Raw genomic sequence first — 27,223 nt, forward strand, 5'->3', positions numbered from 1 at the left:
GGTTTACTAGTCGGTGTTTTTGGTGACTGCTTTGATCAATGTGTTCAAATCTAGCTTGGGACTTTGGGATGTGGGAGCAAGCACACCTATGGAGCTGTTATTCCACTTGTAGTTTTTGTCCCATTAGGGCTCCTTATTAATGTCCTACCGCTTCTTATGCTTTCACTCGTTACTGTCCTCCTCCCCTTTGCCACCAGCCTTTTTTTGGTTGTCCTTGTATGAGTGTATCAATGTAGCCTTATTACTAATACCTTAATCCATATTTCTGAGAAATAAAAAGGATATGATAGATAAAGAACGATCAGTTGAAAACACGAAAGAGTAGTATCTGAAATTAGGTAATCTTGAGGAGAAACGGCTAAAAGTTTATGATAGTAATAACTTTGGTTGAGATGCAGTTGTTTCCTCCACATATATGAAGCAGTTAGTGTTTCGATTGTTCCTACTCTTTGATGAACACTACAATCTCTTCTAACCAATATTCGAGCCGTTAAATTCAATTAGCTCAGTAAATGGCATGTCGAAAGCATTTTATTGGCATATTTCATATAGTAGCGGAGATGATAGTTGAAGATCATGGTACCATAACATGTCAGGATAGATATAAGAAATATTAGCCAACAGATAAAACCATAGGAAGTACATAAAACCTTTCACAACACTACTAAAGTATGGCTAGGCATCATCCTTAAGAAATAAGCACAACATCAGGTTCTATTAAGTTACAACAGAATCCGTGATGATGTTTTCCATCATCTAATCCCAATCAATTCCTTTAACGCCATTAAGCTGAAATCTTTGCATATATTGGAGGGTTGTAACTTGTGAGCAACAAGCCAGTTGTTCCTGGACGAAAGACTTTCTTACTAGCTCCGCGCTGATGTCCACCTGTGCCACAATTAAAGCATGTGTTCATTGTGACTCTTCTATAAAACCAACTTCATTTATTTCAAGATTTGATCTAGAATTCTGATTACACTAGTTTGATTATGACATATAAGGATAGAATTGTGCTCCCTCCGTCCAATTAATGTGACGTTGTTTGAATGATTTAAGAAAGAAATACTTTTGAAACTTCTTGTCTAAAACAAGCCATAGAGAAACGTGTCGCTATAGATCATCATTAAGGGTAAAATAGGAAGTCAAGTTAAATTTTTACTAGACTAAATAGTAAAAAAAGGTCATAAATCGGGACGGAGGGAGTGTTAAATGCTACAGTTTTGTACTGACCTTGAAGTGGCATCAGTTGCAAGCCTGAATTGGTCTAGGACGTGCAAATCCTGCTGTGCTGCGCCTGAGTTGAGGTTCCCATTTAGATGTTGGAATGACTGTTTCGAAAGCTTCGACGAGCAATGCAACCTTTCTTTTGCGAGCTGGTGCAAGTTTGTCCACTGCTCGTCGGAGTGCAAAATCGAGCATCCAGTCCTCTGCAGTTTTCCTATCATCCATCATCTGATGCTTAAGATCAACTTTCTCTGCATCTGGATCTGCCTCCACTGGCAGGAAATTTGGTGGTCGCGGGTTGAATTCTCTCAATTCCTTTGTCTCCTTAGTGTCCTTGCGCCTTTCTATTCCTCTCAGGTTTCTGTTGCTCTCAGACAGTTCTTCACTCAAATCATATTTTGCTTGCGTCTTCTTATCTTTGATTTGGTTCACCTTTTCCAAGCTTGCGTCAGTTGTTGGATCCTCTTTAACATTATTGGCATTTTCAGTTTCATCTTCAGCTTGATGGCTTGTATAGTCTTCATTAGTCTTGCTCTTGAGATCTGCTTGTACTACCAACTGTTTATCATTATTGCCATGGCCATTTTCATTTCCTTGTCCACAGCAATCTGTTTTTGTTTCCGTGTCTTCCATCTCGACCACAATGTTTTCATCAGAACTTTTTTCATTGTCCTTGCATGTTTCATCTTGCACTTCATTAAGATAGCAAAAATTGAGCTCTTGATAATCCATTGTTTCTGTCTCAGTGTCTGCTAGGCAGGAACCATGCTGATCATCTGGCTTCTCAGTTATTTCACCATCCAGAATGAAATCGACATCTAGATAGTTAAATGAAGTGTCTTGAGACACTTCAACGTACTCATCAATGTCAATTTCTGTATGTGAACAAGAAGATTGGGAGTCATCATAACCATAACTTGTTCCAGAGATGATACTTCCTTTCTCCAAGGACTCTTCCAGAGTGTTATCAGATAGAATTTCAGGATTAGATGATTTCTCCATGAACTCCTCGTTGAAAAATTCATCATCATCAACCAGAGTGATGGGATCCATATCATTTGAGATTGAACCTATTTCGTCTTCGCTGTATGCATAGTACTTCTCTACATCCCAGTCCATATCAGAAGCTTCAGATTCTAGCTCTTCTGCTGTGTCCTCTATCTCTAACTCAGCATGCATACTCAAAGATTCAAAATCCACTTCTTCTTGAACCATGGGTGGTATATAGATTTCTTCACTAGCACCTTCATTCGGATTCTCTGCAGGACAAATGTTGATTTCTGCTGAAATGGCTTCTCTCTTTTGATCAAGATCAGTGGCAGAAGAATCAGTGATGTTATAATCATCTACCGAGTTGGTTTTTCTGCCAACGGTATCATTCATCTCTTCCCTTTCTTTGCTATAAATTTCAACAAAAAACTCTCTTTCATCTTCATTTGTCAGAGGAACGACCTTCTCTGTGGTACTCTCTATTTGTTTTGGTACATTCTCATTCAAGCCTAATCCATGGGGATTAGCTCGACGGGAAGAGAGGCATCCCAACTTGAAATTCCTCTGAGTCTTTAATGTACGCCTTCTCACTGACAAGAAATACTTTAATGGAGGCAAGGGAGGAGGATGATGACCATTAAGAGAGCAATATGTGTATGGGCAAACCTTGAAGACAGAAGTTCCATCTGATTCTGTTCCTTCAGGACTAAGTTCAAGGTATGAAGGAAACTTGGTCTCTTTCAAAGTTGATGAACATGTAGCTCTCTCTACTTGGAAGTTGAGAAGAACTGGGGAACATGATTTCTTTGCTGAAACTCTTACTGGTTTAAAACTAGGAGTTCTAGCTAATAAACTTCTAGTTGGTTTATTAACAGAACTAGCTGAGCCGAACTTTGAGTTACTATTTGAATTCTTTCTGCTAGAACTTTGAGAATAAGTTTGAGGGCTCCTTGAACTAACCTGAGATTGCTCTTTCCTTGCAACAGAGCTGCTGGTGGACTTCATATAATTTGGAGTGGATGTTGACTGCTGCTGCTTCTTTGGTGTTGAAGAATTAGTAGTTGGTGGTGGCTTTCCCGGTTGAGGTACATATTTTCTGAATTTGGGTGAGTGACAGATTTCATATTCTGAGAGTTTGGTTTTGCCTGATTTCTTCATCATCTTTTTCTTGATATCATGGTTTTGTGATGTTGGCAAAGATGGTTTGTGGTTCATCATTTGCTTGTTGGCTTTAATATGATCAGTTTTGATACCAAGCTTGTTAGGAACCTTTCTTTGCACCATCTTAATTGGTTTGGAAAAAGAAAGATATATTCTTTTCAAAGGAAAACCACAAGGATTTTGGATTTCAGGTGGGGTGTTTCTTCTTCTTGAGATGGGAGACTTTCAGTTCATGAAGAAAGGCAGTTTTTGAAATCTCAACTACCAGAGATTCCAAAGGTTTTCCTTTGGTGGTTTGCAGCAGCCTAATGTTTATTTCTTTGTCTTGTTTTTTTTTTGTGTGTGTGTTTTGGGGTCTTCTTGCTTTTTGGTGTTACATGATTTGTCATGTGGGAAACTTTTTATTTTTAATATTAAGATTAAGATAAGAATTAGATGCTGATATGCACTAACGGGGAGGTCATGGGGCCCTGTGGCCATTTTATATTTAGGGAAAAGGGTCAAAAATGGCCCCTACTTTTAAAAAAAAAACTAAAAATATCCTCCATTACAAATTTGAGTCAAAAATATCCTCCCGTCATTAAAGTTTTAAATATACCCCTATTTTAACAGAAATCTCAAAATCTCCCAAAATAATCCGATTTTATTTTTAAGCCCGCTCCATTTAAACTCGACCCAACTACATAAAAAATCCATATGCGACCAACTTGTTCCCGAGTCCTACATTTGGAGCCACTAGGCACAGGAGCGAGTAACCCATATGATGATTTTATTTAGTTGGGTCGAGTTTAAATGGAGCAGGTTTAAAAATAAAATCGGGTTATTTTGGGGATTTCCGTCAAGACAAGGGTATCTTTGAAAATTTTAATGACGGGAGGATATTTTTTACCCAAATTTATAATGGAGGAAATTTTTAACCTTTTCCCAAAGTAAAAGGGTATTTTTGACCCTTTTCCCTTCTTTTATACTCATTCTATTGTGCACTATTGTGATATACTGCGTGACAAAGAAAGGGAACTCAAAAGATATGGCACTGTCTCTGTTTTAATAACTGAGAGGTGGTTTGGTTCAAAATAAGGTTATCCCGAGTTTAGTTTTTATATAGGATAGTTAATCCTAAAATTTGGGTATATTTTATTCTGGTTTAGTTAATGCTCATAATGAAGTACTGGACAAATTTAATCTCAAATTTTATACTAGGATAACTCTCTAATCCCCTTAACCAAACGGCCCTAGAAGGTATTATGTGAGGAGTCATTACAGATTTCCATTGTTATGTATTCTATGAAATGATTGACGTATCCTCAACTTTATATTTCAAGGATGGCAGTTTTCGCAGTAAAATAACTTGGCATTTTGGAATGATATTAAAGCTAAATTTTTGATAAGTTATATCCTCAACTTTATATTTCAAGGATGGCAGTTTTCGCAGTAAAATAACTTGGCATTTTGGGATGATATTAAAGCTAAATTTTTGATAAGTTATATCCTCAACTTTATATTTCAAGGATGGCAGTTTTCGCAGTAAAATAACTTGGCATTTTGGGATGATATTAAAGCTAAATTTTTTATAAGTTATATAAAAAATTATCTATTTTTTGAAAAATGAAAATTTGATTGGAGATTAGGAGTACCAAGTTTAGTTAAAATCAACTTAGTTGGACAACCACAATGGCATAAATTAAGGGAGCATGATATATAGTTTAGCTGATGATGTAGATCTTTAATACGCCCAAGTCGTTTATTTTCGAGTATTAAACCTTATAAAAAATCATACTCCTATTTCTAATTGAAAAGCTACAACAGTAGTGGATCTTTTTTAAAATATTAGGGATTATGTTGATGGTGGATGAGTATAGTTCCTTTTTTCTTTATTTCTTTTTGTGCTTTATATAAAAGTAAAGTAATGAAATGGGAATACGCAGAAGACAAATCTTGTATTCTAGGGTGATTTAGTTGACCATACAAAATCCATGGACTCCTTTAATTTATTTTACTTTTTTTCCAAAAGTAAAAAGTTAGTGGAGATGGCCACACATACAAAAAGGAATTTGAGCAAATGGTCGGCTACAAAGTTGAGATATTACTAGGACCCTACCCACCATGAGGAGGAGCGTCTTTGTACACCTGATTTTTTCAGACGCTCCTCACCTCTTTTCTCTTTGCTTTCTCTGTAAGGAAGGGAAAAAGAAAGAACGAAAAAAAAAAAGTAGTGTTAAACTAGAAAATGACTGCCTCTATAGTTTTCTTTAACAGTGAGCATGTTTGGTTTTTTTTTATGTTTGTGAAAATGATCATATTTGCTTCTGTATTATTTGACATAGTAATTTTACTTTTCGTTAGATTTTTGGTCTAATTGTATCATTGTCGTTAGGAATAAGTCCTTTGACCCCTAAAGAAACTACAATGTGAGGGTAATTTTAAACTATGAAAATCGAGACGTAAATTTGAACTTTTTTTTTTTTTTTGTTGAAGAATTTGGATATGGGAGATTCACTCATTTTTATCATGGAGCTCTCTTAATTTGCAAAGTGGCAAATACTAAATGATATTCAACAACAAGGGTATGAATTGACCAAAAGTCAAATGACAATTTCGAATGGTATAAGGATAAATTTGGACTCTTTTTTATTTTATTTTATTTTGATCATGGAATTATTCTTTAATATTTAATTATGTGATTATACGTAATAGTTTTGGGCTTATTCACTTTCACTGAAATATATTTGCGCTCAAATCAAAGTGCTTTTACATATTATATTATAACTATAACTATTATAGGTAATGATGTAGTTTAATTAGTCTATCTAAACAAAAGAAGATGCAAGAATTATGAGAACTAATCTGCAAGTAAAATCGGGCTTTATGAATCTAAAGGGATTCGGTAACAAAAATCTAAAGGGTCAGATAGATTCCACCGATCGACGACCCAATTACTTTAATAATTTAGTTAATTAATCTTATTCCGTACACTTCCGCACAAAATTGCCAATTTTCAAAAGAAATAAAAATGAAATGAGCGTTCTCTTTTTCACAATTATTATTAGGTAAAAAAATTTACTCGCGCTTGGTGTTTACAGTGAATACTAGATATTTGTCTATCATGAATACGTTATTGTCACTTAACATTCTTCATTTAATTTTTAATCGCTAAAATTAAATTGTTTGATTTGATATAAACATTGCATGCAAGTACATCACCTCTCGCGGAGGCAAATTGATGGTTAATATGGCTTACTCCGTCTTAAGTTAGGCGAAACCACCTGCTTCTAAGAATCAAATAAGTTAAGACAATAATCATTCTAACAGGGGCGGACCCACCCTATGTCCAGGGGTGTCATCCGACGCCCCTTAGTCGAAACTTCTTTGTGTGTATATATATATATATATATATATATATTTAGTGGTACTAAAAAAAGTAAATGTTGCCAATCGGATTCGAGCTTGCAGTTCCTTGTCAAGTTAGGAGATAATAAACTAGCCGGACTAAGATTCAGAATAGGTAGAGTTGTCGAAATTAAAAACTTGAACGAACTGTGCATAACAATAAAGTCTAAAGCTAACCCTAACATCGAAAATTAAGTCGTTCTCCAACCTTTATTTTTACATCAATTATTCATTTGTTTGTTTTTTTAAATGTCGACACCACTTATAAAAAATTCTGCGTACGCCATTGCGTTCTAATACTATCGGAATTTTTAAAACTATTATTGGCTAATAGATTTACCGTTGAACTTCTTTTTATGTTTCAAATGCATTCTAGTCAACAAAAAGATTAACATATTATCTCAACGTTTTTAGTTTTGGAAAAAAAAAACGACTTGCAAGCTTTGTTCAAACTAGTGTTGATGCTACTGAATTACATTATCAACTTTCATTATTTTAGCTATTAAGTATGGTATCATTTTTCGTTATATTGATAATGTTACTAACTCAATAATGTAAAGTGATTACTTTTTTTTTTTTGTCCCTAACTTTCTGGCACCATCCATGCATGAGAAATGTGGATATAAATCGAAGTCATTTCCTACAAGAAGTGCATGGTGCTATCATGTCTTGTCAAATGTATACATGTACCCTTGACAGGATTTTTGAGTTACCCTTCTTTATCCTTGCCTTTGTTCCAAGCCACTGTAGCGATAGTCTTTTATCTCTTGTTTTTAAGATGGTGATATTTTGTCAGTTTACGCTTACTTCAATTATTTTGTCGGGTATCTATTACTTTTCATCAATAAAATTTAACTCAAGTAACAATAAAGTTCAAGTAAAATGTCGTGCGGATAATCGTAATTGATTTTTCTTCGAATGTATTTCATCATATAATTATTACACAAAATAACTATTCTTTGCTAATATTGGAGAAGTTTCACAATAACATATAAATTAGGTTTTCACCCGTTGATGTGAAGATTAGGATCTAACTACAGTAATTAGTGCTTAGGGGTGTACATGGATCAGGTTGGTTCGGATTTTTTAAATATCAAACCAAACCAATTGTGTCGGGTTTATAATTTTATAAACCAAACCAAACCAATAAAAATTGGGTTTTTCAACTTCGGGTTTCTCGGGTTTTTCGGATTTTTTACCAGAAAAGTCTTCATACAAAATATATAACTTTTACTTCAAGTATTTTTTTAGTCCTAATAAGATACAACTGTATAATTAAGGCGTTTCTTAGGAATATAACATAAAATGTGAGATGAGTGATGACATTTTATTAAAATATTTCACAACAAAGATAATAAAATCGGTTAAAATAAATATCGTTATTTAATAAGCCATAAAAAAAATGATCATAATCTAAACGGAAAAGGGCCAAATGTACCCCTGTACTATGGGAAAAGGTTCAAATATACCCTCGTTATACTTTGGGTTCAAATATACTCCTGCCGTTATACTATTGGTTCAAATATATCCTTGTACTATGAGAAAAGGTTCAAATATACCCCATCTGCGTTAAGATTGTCCAAGGTGGACATCTAATCTTACGTGGCACTGCCATTTGATGAAGTGGATGTCACGTGGTTGGCTACCTCAATGCCCCTAACCCATTTTACCCCTCCACCACTAAATTTACTTCCTGCTACTTATTTTAAGTTACTGATGGTCAGATTCATCATTCATGAGTAAGAAAAATTTACTACCGTCGATGCATTATAACAGAACTGTTGTCCTTAATACAATGGTAGGATTGGACAAGATGTTTTAGTCAGTGACTAATAATGCATGGGCGAGACTATTCTGGAAAATGAAACACACTTTTCCTTCTCAGTTAAGAGGACATTAGATTAATTCTCCTTTTACTGGAGTTTCTTTTCCTTTTAAGCTTATTTTTTTTTGATCAAATTTGAAGAGACATGAAACAGAATCGGGTCGACAAACACGTGAGGATTCAGCAATCAAGGAGAAATGCTAGTGCAGCTTAAATTTCTTTACTTTACCTTGACCTTTAACACTACTGCAAGCGAATTGTATTACAACATCCACATTAGAAATAATGAAAACCCTCCACCTGAAACTGAGTAATTTGAGTTAGTGAATTTGGTGGCAATGGTGACGAAGGAAAAGGAAATTTTAGTGGTGGAGGGGAGGGGTAAAATGGGTTAGGGGCGTTAAGGTGACATGTCATGTAGCATTCACCTCATCAAATGTCAATGTCACGTAGGATTAGATGTCCACCTTGGACAATCTTAACGGGGATGGGGTATATTTGAACCTTTTCTCATAGTACAAGGGTATATTTGAACCAATAGTATAACAGCGAGAATATATTTGGACCGAAAGCATAACGAGGGGTATATTTGAACCTTTTCCCATAGTACATGGGTATATTTGACCCTTTTTTGTAATCTAAAAATACTAAGTCATTTTAAAATAAGTACGGTTAATAAGTATTAATTACATGACAAAGAAAAAATAAAATTAAGTTATGTATTTTCACTTTCTAAACCACTTAATGCAAAAATAAAGAATAGATATCCAACATTATTGTCATTTCTAGTGTTTGAATTGAATTTCTTTTGTTAGCATTAGTATTGAGTTGATTTTGATTTTAGACTTTATTTATGTTACTAACATTCATGGGATATAAAAATTATTGACATTCAAAATTTTAGTCCAAACTTAAAATAATATGATAAAAGACAAAGAAAACTATGAAAAAATTTAAGACATTTATAAATTACATTACAAATAATTATTTTTATGTATAAAGTATTTTTAAAAATTGAATACATATAATGTCGGGTTGGTTTGATTCGGTTTGACTTTTTTTAGCTAAAACCAAACCAAACCAATTATTGTCGGTTTTTTTTGCCAATACCAAACCAAACTACTAATCGGATTTTTTTCTCGATTTATCGATTTGGTGCGATTTATCGATTTTCTTTATACACCCCTACCAGTGGTGGAGTTCCAACACTACCTAGCTATTCCAACATGTACTTCCATCTTATGTCAAACTTACCTACTATATTACTGCCTTGAATACTGGGGGACTTTTTAATGGTGATGACGAAACCAACTTGTGCGCACCACGACTGTTTTACTGAATAGTTGTTACGACGTTAGCCCGCCACCAAGGCTTAATTAAGCAGGTAGAGAAAATCACGTGTGTGTATATATATATTATAATTTCTGCAATAATTTGAACATTGATCATTAAAATCTGCACCCACATCATTGACCACTAGGACACTCTTGGGTGAAAAATAAGCATGAAACAGTACTTCATACTTAATAGGAGCTAACACTGTTTTTCACTGCGTTAATTAGCATAAATTGTGTTTTATGCATATATGTAATTAAAATAAAGCCTCACATTATTATCATAATTATTCATGCATATACGCTGTTCTTGGAGAAGATTCTACCACACTCAAATCTCCAGAGGAACTCATCACTTTATTACGTACCATATATACTAGGGAGAAACATGCATTTCAGTTCCAGAGTTATTTGTTGTCCGAGTTTCAAGATATTACTAACTATAAAACTTATACACCCTTTCTTACAGCAATTAATAGCACAATAAAAATGGGGAAAAGAAGAAATATAATGTAAGGGACAGCTTGTCGGATTGCACCTTCATCAGATTCATCCTCTTTTAGGGAATAGTTTACTTTATCCCTAATAAAGGCGTTGAAATAATTTTGATAGTCAGTATTCAAAGAGAATGTTGAGCCAGTAACCTTCATCATTTCCATGGCCTGCCATCAACCAAGACAAACTGTTTGAGTACTCAGTAGCAACATCTTCCTAACTAAATAATAAACTTCAAATTTATGAAATTGCAGCTAAGAAAAGATCCAACCAAAAGCTACTGAGAGCTTCATCTAGAACCCGGGGGTGGGGGTTCCAATTGAATCGCCTTTGTCGGAAAATTTTACTGTGAACCAACTTTTTCTTTGTTATTTATAAACCGTAGAATTCCCTAGACACAAGGTAAGATTCTAGTGTAACGTGGTAAAGGCGGTTCAGAAATCAGAAGTTACTTTAGATCACACTCTAGGTCACAGGTTCAAATCTAAACTGTTATCTAACATTTTCCCGGATCCCCTCATATAAAATTTTTGCTCCGCCAATTTTCAAAAGAAAAAGCAAGTGCAATATCCAAGAGCAACAGAGAATCAAAGCCCTAAAAGATACCTAAACTTTTAATTGGCTGTTGGAAATCAGTGTATTGTAAACTTCAACCTTCCAACCTGTCTTTACCCTCTAGTTTGATGCACAACTTGAGCTCCCTGAATAGCTAATGATTACCTGAAAGCTGAACATAAATTGTCTTGCTTTCTTGCTAACTCGAGGATTAGGATGAGACTGAAGCTTCTCGTACATTGAACGAGCTTCACTAGACCTGTCAATTATTGTGTGGAAATGCATGGTCAGTCTCAGAAACAGGAAGAAGGTCCATGCAGGTGCAAGTTCACAGTTAAATCTTTTAAGACAAGCTTCACCGCATAAGTTGTCATAGAAGACAGTTGAGAGCATCTGCATACGGTTTCAGTTTGGGTACTGGGGAACAACTTTATGTGTTTTGAGTTTGGTTTGACAGTATCAGATTAGGAAACAGTTTGTTTGATTTGGTTGATTCCCAAATCTACTTACAATTCTGTCAAAACTTTCGAAAAAATATAACTGTAATGATACGAAGAGCTCCGGTGAGCTCATTAAGAGAGAAATTGGAGAAAGAAGGGAAGAAGAGAGGGAGATAGGGAGAAAGAGAGGAGATAGAGAGAGAAAAAAGATATTTTTCATTCAACCTATCTCATAGCTATGATTTACAGAGGGTTTAATATGTTAACACATTCTAGAACTTCCAGAGGACTTAAATGAAAACTAGTCCAAATTAGGGACTAAACTGTAAAAATAACAATTCCTAACTTCTCAACAGAATTGTGCTACTTCTTTTGCTTGTTGCACCTCATTTCATGACAATCCATCCCCCTTAAAACAACCTTGTCCTCAAGGTTGAAAATGTGAAGTTCGAACTGGATAAGGCCAATGGCACTTTGCTGCAATGTTCCAGCAATCCTTCTTGACAATTATGGAAAGCTCCATAGCTTAGAAACCTCAAAAGTCTATGCAGGAGTGCTGCAACTTTCCTTGAGGAGGAACCATTTTCCTTATAAAATGCTTCAGGACTTTGTTTAGTAATTGGCTCTAACTTGCAGCTATGTTCTGCATTATAGCAAATTACCACTGGTGCAAATGCTCCATAACTAATTTTAGCACATGCAGTTTCACCTCCAGTAAGCAAGCTTGAATTGCACTTCTAGTGAAATTAACCAGAGCAAGGACTTCACTATCATTCGGACTACAGGAAAGCGATAATACTTTAGCAACTTGGTCACATGGATAGCCCTTGTTGGCTTCAATACTGCACCAAAGCAATTAGGAGTGAGATTCTTGGTCACAGTAGTAATACTCATTTCAACAATATTGGCATTAGAAATTTCTGCTTTGACAGCGGCCTCTAGCATTTTGAATGACTCCCTATTCTTCCATGATTTTGAACATTCAAGTGGCAGGTATGCGATGCCAATCATACCCAAGAGCTCCTCTAACAGTGAAGATGGTGTCGCTCCAATAATTTCCTTTAGCACAATTGAGCATGTGTCCGGGAGTAATCCTATGTTTCCTGTAGGACTTTGATCAATAGTAAAGCCCCCATAAGCAAACCAAGAGCTGCCACCAGGATAAAATTCATCGGTAATTTCCTCTTCTAATTCATAGGCAATGGTTGCCACTTTGACATATTGATGTTCGTTCAGAGAAAATAGTTGCACTCCACTTGTCATAGAGGATTCACTTATTAACTTGAGTGTCATCCAGGTGCTTCCCAATGATTTCTCAAAGTGCCTCACAAGAAAATTAAATTGGTAACTGGCAGAGAATTCTCGGGCAACCAAACCACATTTCTGTAAGAGGAGCTTCCCGCTGAACATTTCAGCTCCCATATCAGAGAAATAATACCAACCCATAAGCATGTCAGAATCTAACAGTTCAAAAGCATACCCTAGGAAACTCTTCATTTTCAGTCATTATTTCAAATTCCACTGAAGCTTTATTCAGATCACTAACTATACAATACCCTTCAACTAAAGATGTCCATCTTGTCGACTTTGTGGTAGTGCTCAATGATTTTATATAATTCATAGAGTCATTTGATTCCTTATCCTCCCTACCACTACTTGCATGAAAAGCCATTGTCCTTTGCTGATTATGACAAGATGTGAAACCATCATCCTCCACTGCTTTCAAAATCTTGTCACATTTGCTAAACTTATCAGTACGGACCAAAGACTTGGGTATGGTATTGTGGGTAGCCCTAGCCAATGAATTGTCACTTCCTGTGAAGACCCTCAAAACTTTAGAGAACAAGTCCTCATTATCCAACAACCAAAATACCTTCAATGCACTAAAATAAGAGCTTATATGCAAACCAGAATTTTCGACAAAAGGACTGACTTCTGAAAAAGAGTGATGGAGAAATACCGAGATAAACGATGGTGAGGCAGAAAAATAAAGAGATAGAGAAATATAGGCAGAGTAGAAGGGAGAACTGGAAATAATAACAATAGAATGAGACTCCATAAAGGAATGAGATAAGGAAGGTCCAGTAACGCACATAAATGAAAGTAAATGAGCTGGACATAAGAGATAGAGAGTAATAGAGTGAGAGACTAAGATTTTCGGGTAATGATATACTCTGCAACATACTAGAGTAACTACAACCATAGAAAGCATAACCAACAATTACATTCCATCTTACTGTGATCCTCTGTGGCCCCTCCTTGAGAACAAACTGAACATCCCCCACTTTACCAGACTAACTGCATTTTTCAATCACAACATTGCAGACCTAAACATCTCGGGATAACCCACTGACCTTTATTCTCTGTCCATTGGCAAACAAATCGCAAATATTTAAACTAAAATAACTTTTGGCCCACGCAACTCTATTAACATCATTCATTATGCTTTGCTTCTTCAGTTCCTCAAAGAATCCTCTCAGATTTGGATAGTGAATCCAAAACCTTACGACATCAGCAATGAAGTCCTTAAACACACAATCCTTGCAGTAATCACTCACCGGTAACAAAGTTACTTGCCCTGTGTCTAGAAAATTACTGTCCATGTTCACCGGTAGTATTGCCCTGTCCACTAGCAAATTACCCTCATACATACCGAAGTCATGTTGGAAGACCCAAATGTATCGAATAAAACCAGTCATTTCTTCAAAGATTTCTCGCAGACTTGGACCCTTAGATACATCTTCTTTTCGACTAGCCACACTTGTCATGAACCAACTTGTCACATTGTTCTTGAAGCTCATGCGAGTAATTACATCAGGTCCTTCAGTTTCGTTCAACTCCTTCTGCATGGTGTGACTAATAACACTAGAGAATCTTCTTCTTAGCTCAAATAGCCAGAGTTCAACTAACACAGAACTCTCACAATCATTTTGAGCTTCCGTAAGAACACCATCAATCAATGTCATTATAGTAGCAGAAAATCCAACTTTAGCTCCGTAACATTTATGAAACACCTGGTCTTTGTTGCAATTAGAAAATGCAAGGGATGTTATTTGTAACTCCGAAATTTCAGAACCTAGCAGTAGGGTGGATACTGGTAAATTACTTTCATCCTTACGAGGACATTTATCGACCACCTGGCCTCCACTGTTCTCTGAAGTTTTAGCATCTTCAACTTCGATTTCGATTGGTGCTTCTCCATCAAACAGTGATTCCTTTTCATTTGGCATTTTAGCATTGTCCTTGTCATAAATTTTGTCGAACACCTGATCCACAATATGAAGAGCAGCATTTGCACCTTGAATCTCCATTTCTCTTTGGTCCTCTCTGTCTCCAGATTTGACCGTTGCTAAAAGTGGCTGGCTTGGTTCTTCTAACTCGTCGATGTTGGCATAATCAACGTCATTTGAAGCATGTCCTTCGTTCAGAACTTTTCCTTCAAAGAAGAGCTCTTCATTTCTTTGAAGACTTTTATCAAACACTTGGTCCTCTACTGAGTTTCCTTTATTCTTTTCTTTAATTCCAACCAGTTCGCATTCATTAGAATCAACATCTTCTTCACTATCATCCCATTGCAAATTAGTCACGTTGATTCCATACATTAGAAGAATTTGGTCAAGCATTTCATATTCGTTGGCGAACTTCTCGTTAGCTTCTACAACATCATTTTCTAATGGTGTTCCATCATCAAAATTAGGGCAAATAGGTCTCAACGAATCCAACAAGGAGGGAACGTTGTGTTCGCTGGTGTAATTAACAGTGATAGCATATGGTGTCAGCAATTTCAGCACCATGACCCTCTGAAAATGGTTCGTCTTTATCTAGTTTGTCCACTCCTTTAGATTTAGGAAAATGATCTTCAACAACATTAGTGTCGTTGCTCGTTTGCTGCTTCTCTTTGGATTCTGTCGGTACTAGCATCTGGTCCAGTCTGCAACGTTGTTCTCGCAGCAATCTGAGGGCCTCAAGGAGAAAGTCTGTTGTAGATGGAGTTCGGATAGAACCGTCACTAAACTCAACACAACTAAGAATGGCATTCGAATAGTGATAGGCAAACGGATATGGCTCATTATTTCTAAACGCGGAATCAGTCATCGCAGCAGAATGTAAGCCGAGAATCGTCGGCTCTGATACCATTTGTAATGATACGAAGAGCTCCGGTGAGCTCATTAAGAGAGAAATTAGAGAAAGAAGGGAAGAAGAGAGGGAGATAGGGAGAAAGAAAGAAGAGATAGAGAGAGAAAAAAGATATTTTTCATTCAACATATCTCATAGCTATGATTTACAGAGGGTTTAATATGTTAACACATTCTAGAACTTTCAGAGGACTTAAATGAAAACTAGTCTAAATTAGGGACTAAACTGTAAAAATAACAATTCCTAACTTCTCAACAGAATTGTGCTACTTCTTTTGCATGTTGCACCTCATTTCATGACAATAACCCAAAAAGAAAAAACAAAATACTTCAAGTTCACAGTTAAATCTTTTAAGACAAGCTTCACCGCATAAGTTGTCATAGAAGACAGTTGAGAGCATCTGCATACGGTTTCAGTTTGGGTACTTGGGAACAACTTTACGTGTTTGAATTTGGTTTGACGGTATCAGATAAGGAAACAGTTTGTTTGATTTGGTTGATTCTCAAATCTACTTATAATTCTGTCAAAATTTTCGAAAAAATATCACCCAAAAAGAAAAACCAAAATACTGTGGACACTTTGGTTTGGTTAAACATAAGAACAAAAACCAACTAAACATATTTATTTGCTACCAAAATTATTTTCAATTGGATAAAAAGTAAAAACGAAAAACAAATTCACTGAACAAATGAGAAAAAAGGAGGGGATGAGGGGGAGTGTCATGGGGTCCAAACAGCGGTAAGCAAAAAATATTCTACTTGAAAACATATTAACTAAATAATAGAAATGAGAGAGAGAGCGGTGGGAGGTGGGGGGTGGGGGAGCATTAAACTTTCCAAGTATTGTTGGCTTTGGGCAGGAAAAGAGAGTTTCTCTTGGGTGGGATGGAGGGGGTGGGGAAGCATTAAACTTTTCAAATATCTTATGCTGGCCTCTTTTTTTTTGTCAATTAGTTTAACACGATGCTCAGTGAAACTCTCTCTTTTCCTTTTTAATATCTCTTGGGTGGGCTGGAAGTTTTAAGCATAAATGCTTCAACTACTCTTATTAGTGCAAAGGGCAGGCATTTCATAGGAACTTGCTTAAACACTATGATCATTAGAGAATTACAGATGACGTACCTACGAAGCGAGTCTTGACAAATAGACCACTGCAGTGCAGCTAATCCATGAAGTTCAGTCTGCACAAACATTATGTCATAGATTTCAATCACATGTACTGGAGAACAGAAGTGCCAATTGCCTTCAGGTTTGCGTTATATTACTTTTCACTTCTGTTAAGAACATGATAACACCAAGTTAAGAAGTATAAAAGTAAGACCAATGTAATCTAGTGTCTCATGAAACAGGGCATTCATTCTGTAAGAAAGCAAATCTTAAGTTTTCACATCATTCAAAAGAGAAGCAAAAAAGTATACAAGTTACAACTTTAGTCCTTGTTCACATCAATTGTTTTAGGTAATAATGTTAACATATGCAATCCTTATCCCAAAAGATATTTGGGCATGAAATTGGGTCTTTTCCTTTTTTTTTTTTTTTTTTTTTTGGGTGGATGGATGAGGGTCGTTTGCAAGAGAGTGCTGAGGGAGGTGGCACCTTCGGATAAAATGCATCCAAACGATCCTTTTTCTAGTTTAAGATGTGAAAAGGAAAGAAAATGATACATGCACCAATTTTGCAAGCTTTTAAATGTTGAAGAATACCCAACTAGTACAAGAAATCACCTGAAATGGCAACTTATTCATAATTTTCTCATAAAATGGTAGTGCCTCCCTGAGCTTGCCAAGGTCCATCAAAGAGTCGCCATCCTTCAGTGCCTAAGCATGACAGCACTAAAATTAAGAAGTCATACCTCATGATTCTCAAACAATAAAGAATATAAATCCGCATCAAGAATGGCATAATACTGGAAACACTCTTCCCTTTCAACGGACTCCTTCAACATATGTCAATTATCTTATCTATATCAACCATAAACTTAGTATCTGAAGTAGTTTAATTTTCAGTTCACTTGCTTATAAGCATTGGCAGAGGCATAGGGGTGCAAGGGGGTTTGTTGGAAAAATATACCATGTAAATAGGGCAAAAATGATTTCTTTTCATATATATAAGTTGTTGAATCCCCTTGGGCATAAAAATCTTTTGTTTTGAATCTCCTTGTTGGAATACTTGGCTCCGCCACTACTTATAACTTATAAGGATGGAACATTTGGCAGGAAATTTATTCTAAAAAAGGTGTGCTTCAATCAATTTCAACCATGTTGATAAGTCGTTGGTCTATTTTACAACTTGTGAATTAAGGAAAAGCACCCACATCTAGCCTCTTAAATGGATTATTCCATTTAGTTTGGATTCAAAGTGTTGGAATGCGAGCTTATGTGCCTTCAGGTATAGGCACCATTCGCCTAACTATCTTGAAGTCCTAGGATTCTCCCCTACTATTCCATTCTCTTCCCCTCTCGGCCTTGCTTTCATTCCTGGAAACACAAATGAGAATGCAAGACTCGTCACCCATAGAGGACTTTTTGGACTTTGAAGTTCTGGAGAATAACTAATTCACACAAATATCACTCTATTTTCTTCACATGTACATTGCCAAACCTTCTGAGTCTCGGTAATGTCATGCTTCCTCTGTAGAATCAATCTTATATGCACCTATCGTGCATGTCACACATAGTACTCCGTGATGTTCGGTCAAAAATGCCTATATTAAGCCATTATTTGCCTCTGTAGAATCAATCTTATATGCACCTATCACTCTATTTTCTTCACATGTACGAGATTTGGAGGGAAATTGGTGAAGAAGTGTGAAATTAAAAAGATGAGAGTAGTCGCCATTTCAGGGCTGGCGCAAGGGTGGTGCAAGCCAAGGAGTTTCACCATTCCAGGGTGGTTTCACCATATGTTGGAAAGCCCCCTGTGGAAGTTTTTGTAGGCTCGCCATTTCACGGGTGGTGCACGCAAGCACCTCAGCCAACTTTTCCCGATTTGCTCGGGATTAGGTTTTAAAAGCTCTAAGCATCCCCATACTCTATAAATACACCCTAAGCACGATCTTTACAAAAATTTTGGACTTAGAGACACCTTGGAGCCTCCGTGGAGGCCGGAGATTATTGGGTTTTACCTTTTCATCTCCGTACTACTCGTTTTTATATTTTCTTTGGATGATTTGTTATATTTCCTCCATGTCTATGTGGAGCTAAACTTCTCGTTCTACGGTTGTGGTATAACCGTGATTATTGACGTTTGATTAGTATTTCTATCTTAGTAGTTTATTCAATTGCGATTGTTTCTTTACTTCTGTTCTTAACTGCTTGATTGTTTGGCCCGCAGTTAAGTTCTATCTACTATTTAATATACATGCTTGGAAAAGATGTTGTTAGATTAAAGAAGAAGTAAAGAGAGGGTGATCTGATTATCCCTAAAATGGTTAGGATTTGTGGCTAGGATAGACATATACCTAGGTGTCGCGTTCAATTGAATACCGTAACCGAATTGCGTTCTTAACAGGTCAATTCCATAGAAATATAGGCGGCGAACTGTTTTGAATAGGCGAGTAGTAGTTCACAAGAATATTATGAGAGTTAACAATCTGGTCAATTCGCAATCGTGAATAAAACTGCTAGGGTGAAGTACTTGGATGACTCAATAGGATTGGTGAACCAACTGCAATCCCGGAACATTCAATTCATCGATAACACAAAAACCCGTTCTTTCTTGGTTGAAGTTCATTATTTATTTTCTTTTTATTTTCATTAGTTTAGAAACACGACTTTCGAATTTAATCCTTGTTTAGATGATTAGGATCGTTTAATCTAGTTAACAGTTAATCACAAGTCCCTATGGATTCGACGTCCGATTTCTAAAATCACTATATTACTTGTACGACCACGTATGCTTGTGTATGCATTTGGGAGCAACACTCTGCATGAACATCTTGGCACCCTTAATGCTAAAAGTTCATTCAAGACCACCCCCGATGTGGGAACACAGATGTCACTTGTAGAAATTTCAGAAGTGAAGCATACTTCAGAGGAATTAACGTAACAATTAGCCACATCTAGCCTTTAGCTTCTGTACTTCTGGTTTATTTCCAACTTTAAATAATCTACAATGGCCTGAGTGTGCAAATATATCTAATTAACCTCTGGAAAGTGGAGATCCACAAGATGATCCAACAACAACAACAACAACAACATACCCAGTGAAATCCCACAATGTGAGGTCTGGGGAGGGTAAAGTGTACGCAGACCATACCCCTATCTCGGAAGACAGGGAGGCTGTTTCCGAAAGACCCTCGGCTCAAGAGAAATTACAACGAGAAAGGTTAGATAAGCACAAGCAGTTCAAAGCAGAATGCAATTGAAATTAAAGAAAGCGAATAAGTCAGAATAAAGCAGTCTGAAAAAAAAAAAAAGGGAACAGTAGCTACCACAGATAAATAAGATAATCGAAGTACAAGAAACCACATACAGTAACAAGAAACAAAGGGGAATGGACTATAGATCGAAACAACGACTACCTACTAGCTTTCTACCCTAATCTGAGTCCTCCAAAACCTCCTATCTAGGGTCATGTCCTCGGTAAGCTGAACCTGCGCCATGTCCTGTCTCAGCACCTCTCCCCAATACTTTTTCGGCCTACCCCGACCTCTTCTGAAACCATCCATAGCTAACCTCTCACACCTCCGCACTGGAGCGTCTCTGCCTCTCCTCCCCACATGCCCAAACCATCTCAGCCTCGCTTCCCTCATCTTGTCCTCCACTGATGCTACTCCAACCTTATCCCGGATATCTTCATTCCTAATCCTATCTCGCCTGGTGTGCCCACACATCCATCGCAGCATTCTCATTTCCGCAACTTTCATCTTTTGGACATGAGAGCTCTTGACTACCCAACACTCTGCCCCGTACAACAAGGTCGGTCTCACAACCACTTTGTAGAACCTGCCTTTAAGTTTTAGTGGCACCTTCTTATCACACAGCACTCCTGAAGCAAGCCTCCATTTCATCCACCCTGCGCCAATACGATGTGAGACATCATCATCAATATCCCCATTTTCTTGTATAATAGACCCGAGATATTTGAAACTTCTTTTCTTTGGGATGACCTGGGTACCAAGCCTCACTTCCACGCCAGACTCATGTGTCCCGTCACTGAACTTGCATTCCATGTACTCTGTCTTGGTCCTACTCAACTTGAACCCTTTAGACTCCAGAGTTTGTCTCCAGACCTCCAGCTTAGCGTTCACTCCGCTGCGTGTCTCGTCGATCAAGACTATGCCATCCGCAAATAACATACACCATGGCACCTCACCTTGAATTCGCCGCGTCAGACAATCCATCACTAGAGCAAATAAAAATGGGCTAAGAGCTGATCCTTGGTGCAACCCCATCTCCACTGGGAAGTACTCCGAGTCTCCTCCCACTGTCCTTACCCTGGTCTTGGCTCCCTCATACATGTCCTTGATCGCCCTAGTGTACGCTACATGTACACCTTTGGCCTCCAAGCATCTCCATAAAACCTCTCTTGGCACTTTGTCGTAAGCCTTTTCTAGGTCGATGAAAACCATGTGCAGGTCCTTCTTCCTCTCCCTATACTGCTCCACCAGTCTCCTCACAAGATGGATGGCTTCTGTAGTCGAGCGCCCCGGCATGAATCCGAACTGGTTCTCATTTAGTCTCCTCACAAGATGGATGGCTTCTGTAGTCGAGCGCCCCGGCATGAATCCGAACTGGTTCTCTGAAATGGGCACGCCTCTTCTCACCCTCATCTCCACCACCCTTTCCCACACCTTCATAGTGTGGCTTATCAGCTTGATCCCTCTATAGTTGTTGCAACTTTGAATATTACCTTTGTTCTTATACAAAGGGACCATCATACTCCACCTCCATTCCTCAGGCATCTTCGCCGTCTTAAAAATAACATTAAACAATCCAGTCAACCACTCCAAACCTGCCCTGCCCGCACTCTTCCAAAACTCCCCAGGGATCTCGTCAGGACCGGTAGCTCTTCCCCTGCGCATCCTGCGAACATCACCCTTAACCTCCTCCACCTTTATACTCCTACAATACCCAAAGTCGTGGCGCCTCTCAGAGCACTCCAAATCTCCCAACACAATGTCTCTCTCACCTTCCTCGTTCAAGAGTTTATGGAAGTATGACTGCCATCTCCGTCTAATGAGAGCTTCCTCTACCAATACTTTGCCATCCCCGTCCTTGACGCACTTTACTCGATCCAAGTCCCGTGCCTTTCTCTCCCTCACCTTGGCTAGCCTGAACAACTTCTTATCCCCGCCTTTGTCCTCTAGTTCTGCATATAGACGTTCGAAAGCTGCCGTTTTTGCCGCCGAAACTGCCAACTTTGCTTCCTTTCTCGCAATCTTATACGTTTCCCTATTCGTCCGCTTCTCCTCCTCATCTTTGCTGTCTACCAACCTCGCGTACGCCACTTTCTTTGCTTCCACCTTTCCCTGGACTTCTCCATTCCACCACCAGTCCCCACGTCGCCTACCACGGCGACCTCTCGAGACTCCCAGGACATCTCTAGTTGTTTCCCTAATGCAGCTTGCCGTCCTATCCCACATACTGCTCGCGTCCCCCCTACTCTCCCAAGCCCCCATAGCCATCAACTTCTCCCCCATCTCATGGGCACTCGACAAAGTCAGACTCCCCCACCTGATCCTTGGCAGGTCATCCGCGACCCTCTTCTTCCTCGTAATCCCCAAATCCATCACCAAAAGCTTATGTTGGGTCGTAAGGTTCTCACCCGGAATGACCTTACAGTCTTTACAAAGACTTTTATCCTCTTTTCTAAGGAGCAAAAAGTCTATCTGCGTCGCAGCCGTCGAACTACGAAAGGTTACCAAGTGCTGCTCCCTCTTCGGGAAACGCGAGTTGGCTACTACCAATCCAAAGGCTTTAGCGAAATCCAGAAGTGAGACTCCTCCTCCATTCCTGACTCCGAGGCCGAAACCTCCATGCTCATCATCATAACCCCCGGAGGTTGAGCCGATGTGTCCATTGAAATCTCCCCCTATGAATAACTTCTCGGTGAGCGGTATACCTCCCACCACTTCATCCAAATCCTCCCAGAAGCGCCTCTTCTCCTCCTTGTCCAAGCCCGCTTGTGGCACGTAAGCACTAATAATGTTCAAGGTAAACCCTTCCACAACTAACTTAACCGCCATCATCCGGTCATTTACCCTCCTAACCTCTACGGCCTGGTCCCTTAGCTCACTATCTACTAAAATACCTACCCCATTCCTATACATTGACTTACCCGAGAACCATAACTTATACCCGTCCACATCCTTAGCTTTAGATCCTACCCATTTGGTCTCCTGGATGCAAGCTATATTAATCTTCCTCTCCTTAAGAATCTTAACTAGCTCTATAGACTTCCCGTCAAAGTCCCAATGTTCCAGGACCCTACTCTCAACCTAGACGCTCCCTGACCCCACTTACCCCCTCTAACCCTAGCCTCCGCCCCCGACCAAGAACATGACCCTAGTCTACCATCACTCACTATAGCCACTAAGGGGAATAAAAGCAAATCAAAGATCTATCTAAAACAAACAAGAATCAATACTAAAGCACAGTTATCAAGAGACTATATGCAAGTCAGGTTACTATGATAAGAAAGATAGCACTATAAGCTAAAGGAATAAAGGCAAGAATTTAAAGTCAAGAGTCAAGAATGTGTAGCAGGCAAGATTTAACAAGGTTAAAAGACACATGAACTATAATCCACAAGATGATCCAATCGAGGAAAAATTTACACAGCTCGGAAGGTGCGCTTATGCTTTAATGAGCTCTGAAGAACAATATCCATGAAGCTCTCTAACTTCATGTCCAATGGTAATGTGAATATTATCCCACTCACCAAGGGCCATGATGTAATTTCCAAGTCATAGAAACTTTAATTTCAGTCCATCTAAATGGATGTGTGAGTATAAAGAGCACATCAGTCCCAAACCTCCGAAGACTATTAATTCTTGTTCATTCATTTAAGTGACTAGTACATCAGTTCCAACCCTCCGAAGACTCAATTCTTGTTCATTCATTTAAGTGACTGAAAATATGACCAGATATTCCTCTTCATTTCAAAATGAGACTCTGCTTTAATGTGTATTCAAATTTCAAAGCAGAAATGATTGGCAGAAACATCTAATTCCACTATATGAAGAAACAAGTCTTGTGTTACCAATTAAATCGCCAACAACATGACAATTCATAGAACTGGGAATGGTGTACAGCACTTTTATATATGCTTAAAAGTGAAAAGTTATAAATAAATGATGAGATTTCTATATCGTCTCTCAGGATCAATTTAATGAGCAAATTAAATGCATTTTCCTTAACTAATGCATTCAGAAACGTGATACAAAGAAAAAAATTAGCAGTTAAAGCATACCTCCTCACATTCAAGTTTCAGTTTTGGATCAATAGTTAGGCCTACTCTGCTCTTGTAGGCAGCAAGTAGCTCTCTCGTACGTGCTTCTTTGGCTGCTTTCTCTTCTGCTGATTCAAGTACCTCTCCTGGACGTATAGTTCTTCCACCACCGAACTAAGCTCCAAACAAGCAATAAGTTTATTCATAGTGTTTTGCTTAAATAACTACATTCATTAGTTTAAGAGATCATGGTATTCAAAGAAACTAAAGTTTGATAAACAGAGACGTAGCCCAACATAATAACAAGAGATACTTTCATTCTGTACCCAATATAGCATCAAAGGGATGGACAAATGTTCGCAAATGAGCTGAAAGTTGTGCATGCAATTGTTTTTTGAAGATAGTTTCACAAGTGTCACTCATAGTGCAGTCCACTCAAACAGGGTTTACAAAGATTTGAAGTGTAATTGGTAGAATGCCAAATCGGAAGATTTGCAATTACTTTCTCCACTGCTGCATTTGAGTTATCAACAGGGATCCAGTCATATTCATCTATTCTACTACATATCATAGCCCCAAATAATTGCAACAATGAAATCCCTGACTTTAAATGCTACACATATTCTTGAAATATTGCGGACAAAGAGATTGTTTACAACATAATGCAAGAACCTAATGGGATTTAGTCTTCCAAACAATGAGCCTGTTAATTTATTGAACAGAGGATAGAAATATGATGTCATGTACGTGTTTTGCTTAGCTTTCTGTGTTTATCTTTCCTTTTGCACTTGCATATTTTGCTGCTATAATTTTCTGCTTTAGGAAGAATCTTGGTCAAATTTGAGGTTCTGGAATTGGGAGTTACCGGTGAAACTAATCTACTGCCACTCCATAAAACATTGAACTCAGACACATTAATTAAAGAAAGCATAAACTTCTAATTGCACTAGAAAACATTCAAATAAACATATCCTACAAAGTAGTAAAAGCTTCTATTTCCATGACATCATAGTATATAACTATAAAATTAAGCATACTGAATAACAAGCCAATGCATAACAAAAAAGCTAAAACACAAGTCATTATAGGCAACCTACAGCTTTAGAGATGTCGTTCGGTCTGGGGAAAACTCCCCACGTGGAAACCTTTGGCTTATAGGTATTTGTGTCATCTTCTTGTATGCGGTTTGACTTTGATGACTCGGTATCTACAAACTTGCTTGTGTCCCCAACAAGTATCTCTACATCAGGCAAGTCTCCTCCAGGGAATGGGTCTACTATTGGAACCAATCCAGCTGGCAGTCCCCTGCTCTTCTTATTATCAGAAAAACCAAGCCCCACAAAATCCATACTTGAGATCGTCAATTTTTCCTTCTTACTAACATTCTCTTTGCCTAAAGCATTTCTGTCACTTTTCCCATTCTCTTTTTTGATGAAGTCATTTTCCCTGTTCTCTTTATTAGATCCTACACAAGTCAGTAATTGATGATTACACAAATCGAAAAATTTCAAACTTGATTATGGATCTACTACCAGAAATTCACTGCGTAATCTCAGCATTCAATGTGTATTCCTAAATAATCTCATTTTTCAGTTATCCAACCATTTCATTTTACCAACCATGGGTTCCAATGCACGAGGTCTTGTAGCACTTACCAACGAGGTCCTATCAATTAGTATTACACAGAAGAAATCAGTTCCAAATATTAGAATAAATATATGACCAAATAGAACCATCTCTATCAGAAATTCATAGCCTTCAGCTGAATACAACTCAATATTTCAGCTAGCAAAATTTCAATACTGTGTCTAGTTTCATCTTCAAGAATGCTGTAGGGTAACATTGCAGCACCAAATGAAGGATAATAAACCCTTCTACTTTGCATAAAATTAAAAGACTAAGCTCATTTGGTTCACATACTGGTTATGCTGAGATTATAATGTAGAAGTTCTTTATGCGGTGAATAATAGTGAAGGGATTATTATATTGTAAGGAATAACGATATATAGAGATTACCTATATACTTTAAGGAAATATTTGTATTTAGGTATTTGAATCCCATATTACTGATACGCATATTTTTATTCTAATTATTTAATACCACTAACCAAACGTTGCATTAGTTATGCAAAGGTAAATCTTTATTATAACACCAACCAAACACTGCGTTAACTATGACGGGATCATTACCATCCATCTACAGTTAACAGAAAATTTTGCCACATAAAATGCTAAGCACATCCAAAGTTGCATTAAACTCAACAAAAGAAAAAAATATTTCCTCCATCCCTATTGTTTCTATTTCTAGCTTAGTAATTGTAAAATGGAATCGGATAATTTTATCATTTGAATATAATAACTAGAGGGTGGAATCTTTTAGTAGTAAACATTCAAAAAAATTGTTCAAAAATAATGGTCAAAGTTTCAAGGGGAAGTTACACATTTGGCTGGTCAGCCAAAAATAATAACATTCGCTAGTGAAATATACAAAAAAGATATACACAATATTATGTATAAAATATGTATACTAAACATTAATATACAAAAAACATACATTTGTCAGGCGCGGGTAAATATCCCTATTTTTAACTGTTGAAAAGAGCATAGTGAGAAGGTAAATAAAGAAGAATGATATTTGTCTCACTTTCTTGTAGAGTGTTACTGTCCAGTGAAATTTTGTCAACTGAAGGCACATTCTGATCATCATTATCAGGATCAGGTAATTTAATGTCTTTCTTGTAGGCCTTAGCTTTTGCAAATGCGAGCTTCACAGGGTCAGTTTCAACAATCTGTTCCTGGTTTTCCAGAGGTTTATCTTCAGAATTATTGGGTGAAACTGAGATTTTAAGAGTCCTGATGGATTTGGAGATTTTAGGAAATGGGTTTGTTGAAGAATTGATGGCTGGGAAAGAAGACAAAACTTGAGAATTGGGAATTAAGGCCATGTCTTCTCTTATGGTGCTGAATTTTCAAAGGATTGTTCTCTATAAAGATGGTACAAAAATGGCCATGCGAATGTAAGAATGCTGCCCTGCTGGTTTACAGGTTGCTTGCTTAGATAAGAGGAGATTTTTGGCTCCTACTATTTTCAACCTCATTTTTTCTTTCCTTTTTCTCATGTTATTTTTATTTTAGTTTTTTCGTTTTTATTGCAATTTGGGAATAGGTATAAAATTTAAAGAGTTAATGAGAAAAGTGTATTTATTTGTCTGTTATTTAGAATCAAATGGGGAAATGCCTACCGCTAGGGGCGTGCATTATTGAGATTTCAATTTTTCTTAT

The 27,223-nt window shown here is 37.4% G+C and overlaps 2 protein-coding genes across 4 annotated transcripts; both read right to left on the reverse strand.

The window, feature by feature from the left end:
• Window positions 1-580: 580 nt before the first annotated feature.
• LOC132644863 (uncharacterized) lies at window positions 581-3,744 on the reverse strand. Its single transcript, XM_060361509.1, has 2 exons — window positions 1,231-3,744; window positions 581-888 (listed from the first exon to the last, which is right to left on the reverse strand). The coding sequence occupies exon 1, from the start codon at window positions 3,496-3,498 to the stop codon at window positions 1,243-1,245; it is 2,256 nt and encodes a 751-aa protein (XP_060217492.1). The 5' UTR covers window positions 3,499-3,744; the 3' UTR covers window positions 581-888; window positions 1,231-1,242.
• Window positions 3,745-10,195: 6,451 nt separating this feature from the next.
• On the reverse strand, window positions 10,196-27,065 carry LOC132644864 (uncharacterized). Of its 3 annotated transcripts, none has more exons than XM_060361510.1 (7): window positions 26,586-27,064; window positions 25,039-25,406; window positions 23,963-24,115; window positions 17,272-17,364; window positions 16,670-16,728; window positions 11,137-11,230; window positions 10,196-10,583 (listed from the first exon to the last, which is right to left on the reverse strand). In XM_060361510.1, the coding sequence occupies exons 1-7, from the start codon at window positions 26,884-26,886 to the stop codon at window positions 10,371-10,373; spliced, it is 1,281 nt and encodes a 426-aa protein (XP_060217493.1). In that variant the 5' UTR covers window positions 26,887-27,064; the 3' UTR covers window positions 10,196-10,370. The 3 variants fall into 3 exon arrangements, 2 of the variants coding, with proteins under 2 accessions (XP_060217493.1, XP_060217494.1); XR_009583937.1 differs by having other exon boundaries at window positions 10,447-10,583; window positions 11,023-11,230; window positions 26,586-27,065; XM_060361511.1 differs by lacking the exon at window positions 11,137-11,230 and having other exon boundaries at window positions 10,329-10,583.
• Window positions 27,066-27,223: the final 158 nt, after the last annotated feature.

Source organism: Lycium barbarum, chromosome 6, assembly GCF_019175385.1.
Source record: "Lycium barbarum isolate Lr01 chromosome 6, ASM1917538v2, whole genome shotgun sequence".
NCBI classification, from domain to species: domain Eukaryota; kingdom Viridiplantae; phylum Streptophyta; class Magnoliopsida; order Solanales; family Solanaceae; genus Lycium; species Lycium barbarum.

Excerpts from the sequence above, each read along its gene's own strand:
- LOC132644863 (XM_060361509.1), bottom strand. The coding sequence starts at position 3,498 with ATGGTGCAAAGAAAGGTTCCTAACAAGCTTGGTATCAAAACTGATCAT.
- LOC132644864 (XM_060361510.1), bottom strand. The coding sequence starts at position 26,886 with ATGGCCTTAATTCCCAATTCTCAAGTTTTGTCTTCTTTCCCAGCCATC. Across the intron at positions 17,365-23,962 it reads TGAAACTTGAATGTGAGGAG|GCACTGAAGGATGGCGACTC; the intron begins GTATGCTTTAAC and ends TGTCATGCTTAG. Across the intron at positions 16,729-17,271 it reads TGAATAAGTTGCCATTTCAG|ACTGAACTTCATGGATTAGC; the intron begins GTGATTTCTTGT and ends ATGTTTGTGCAG.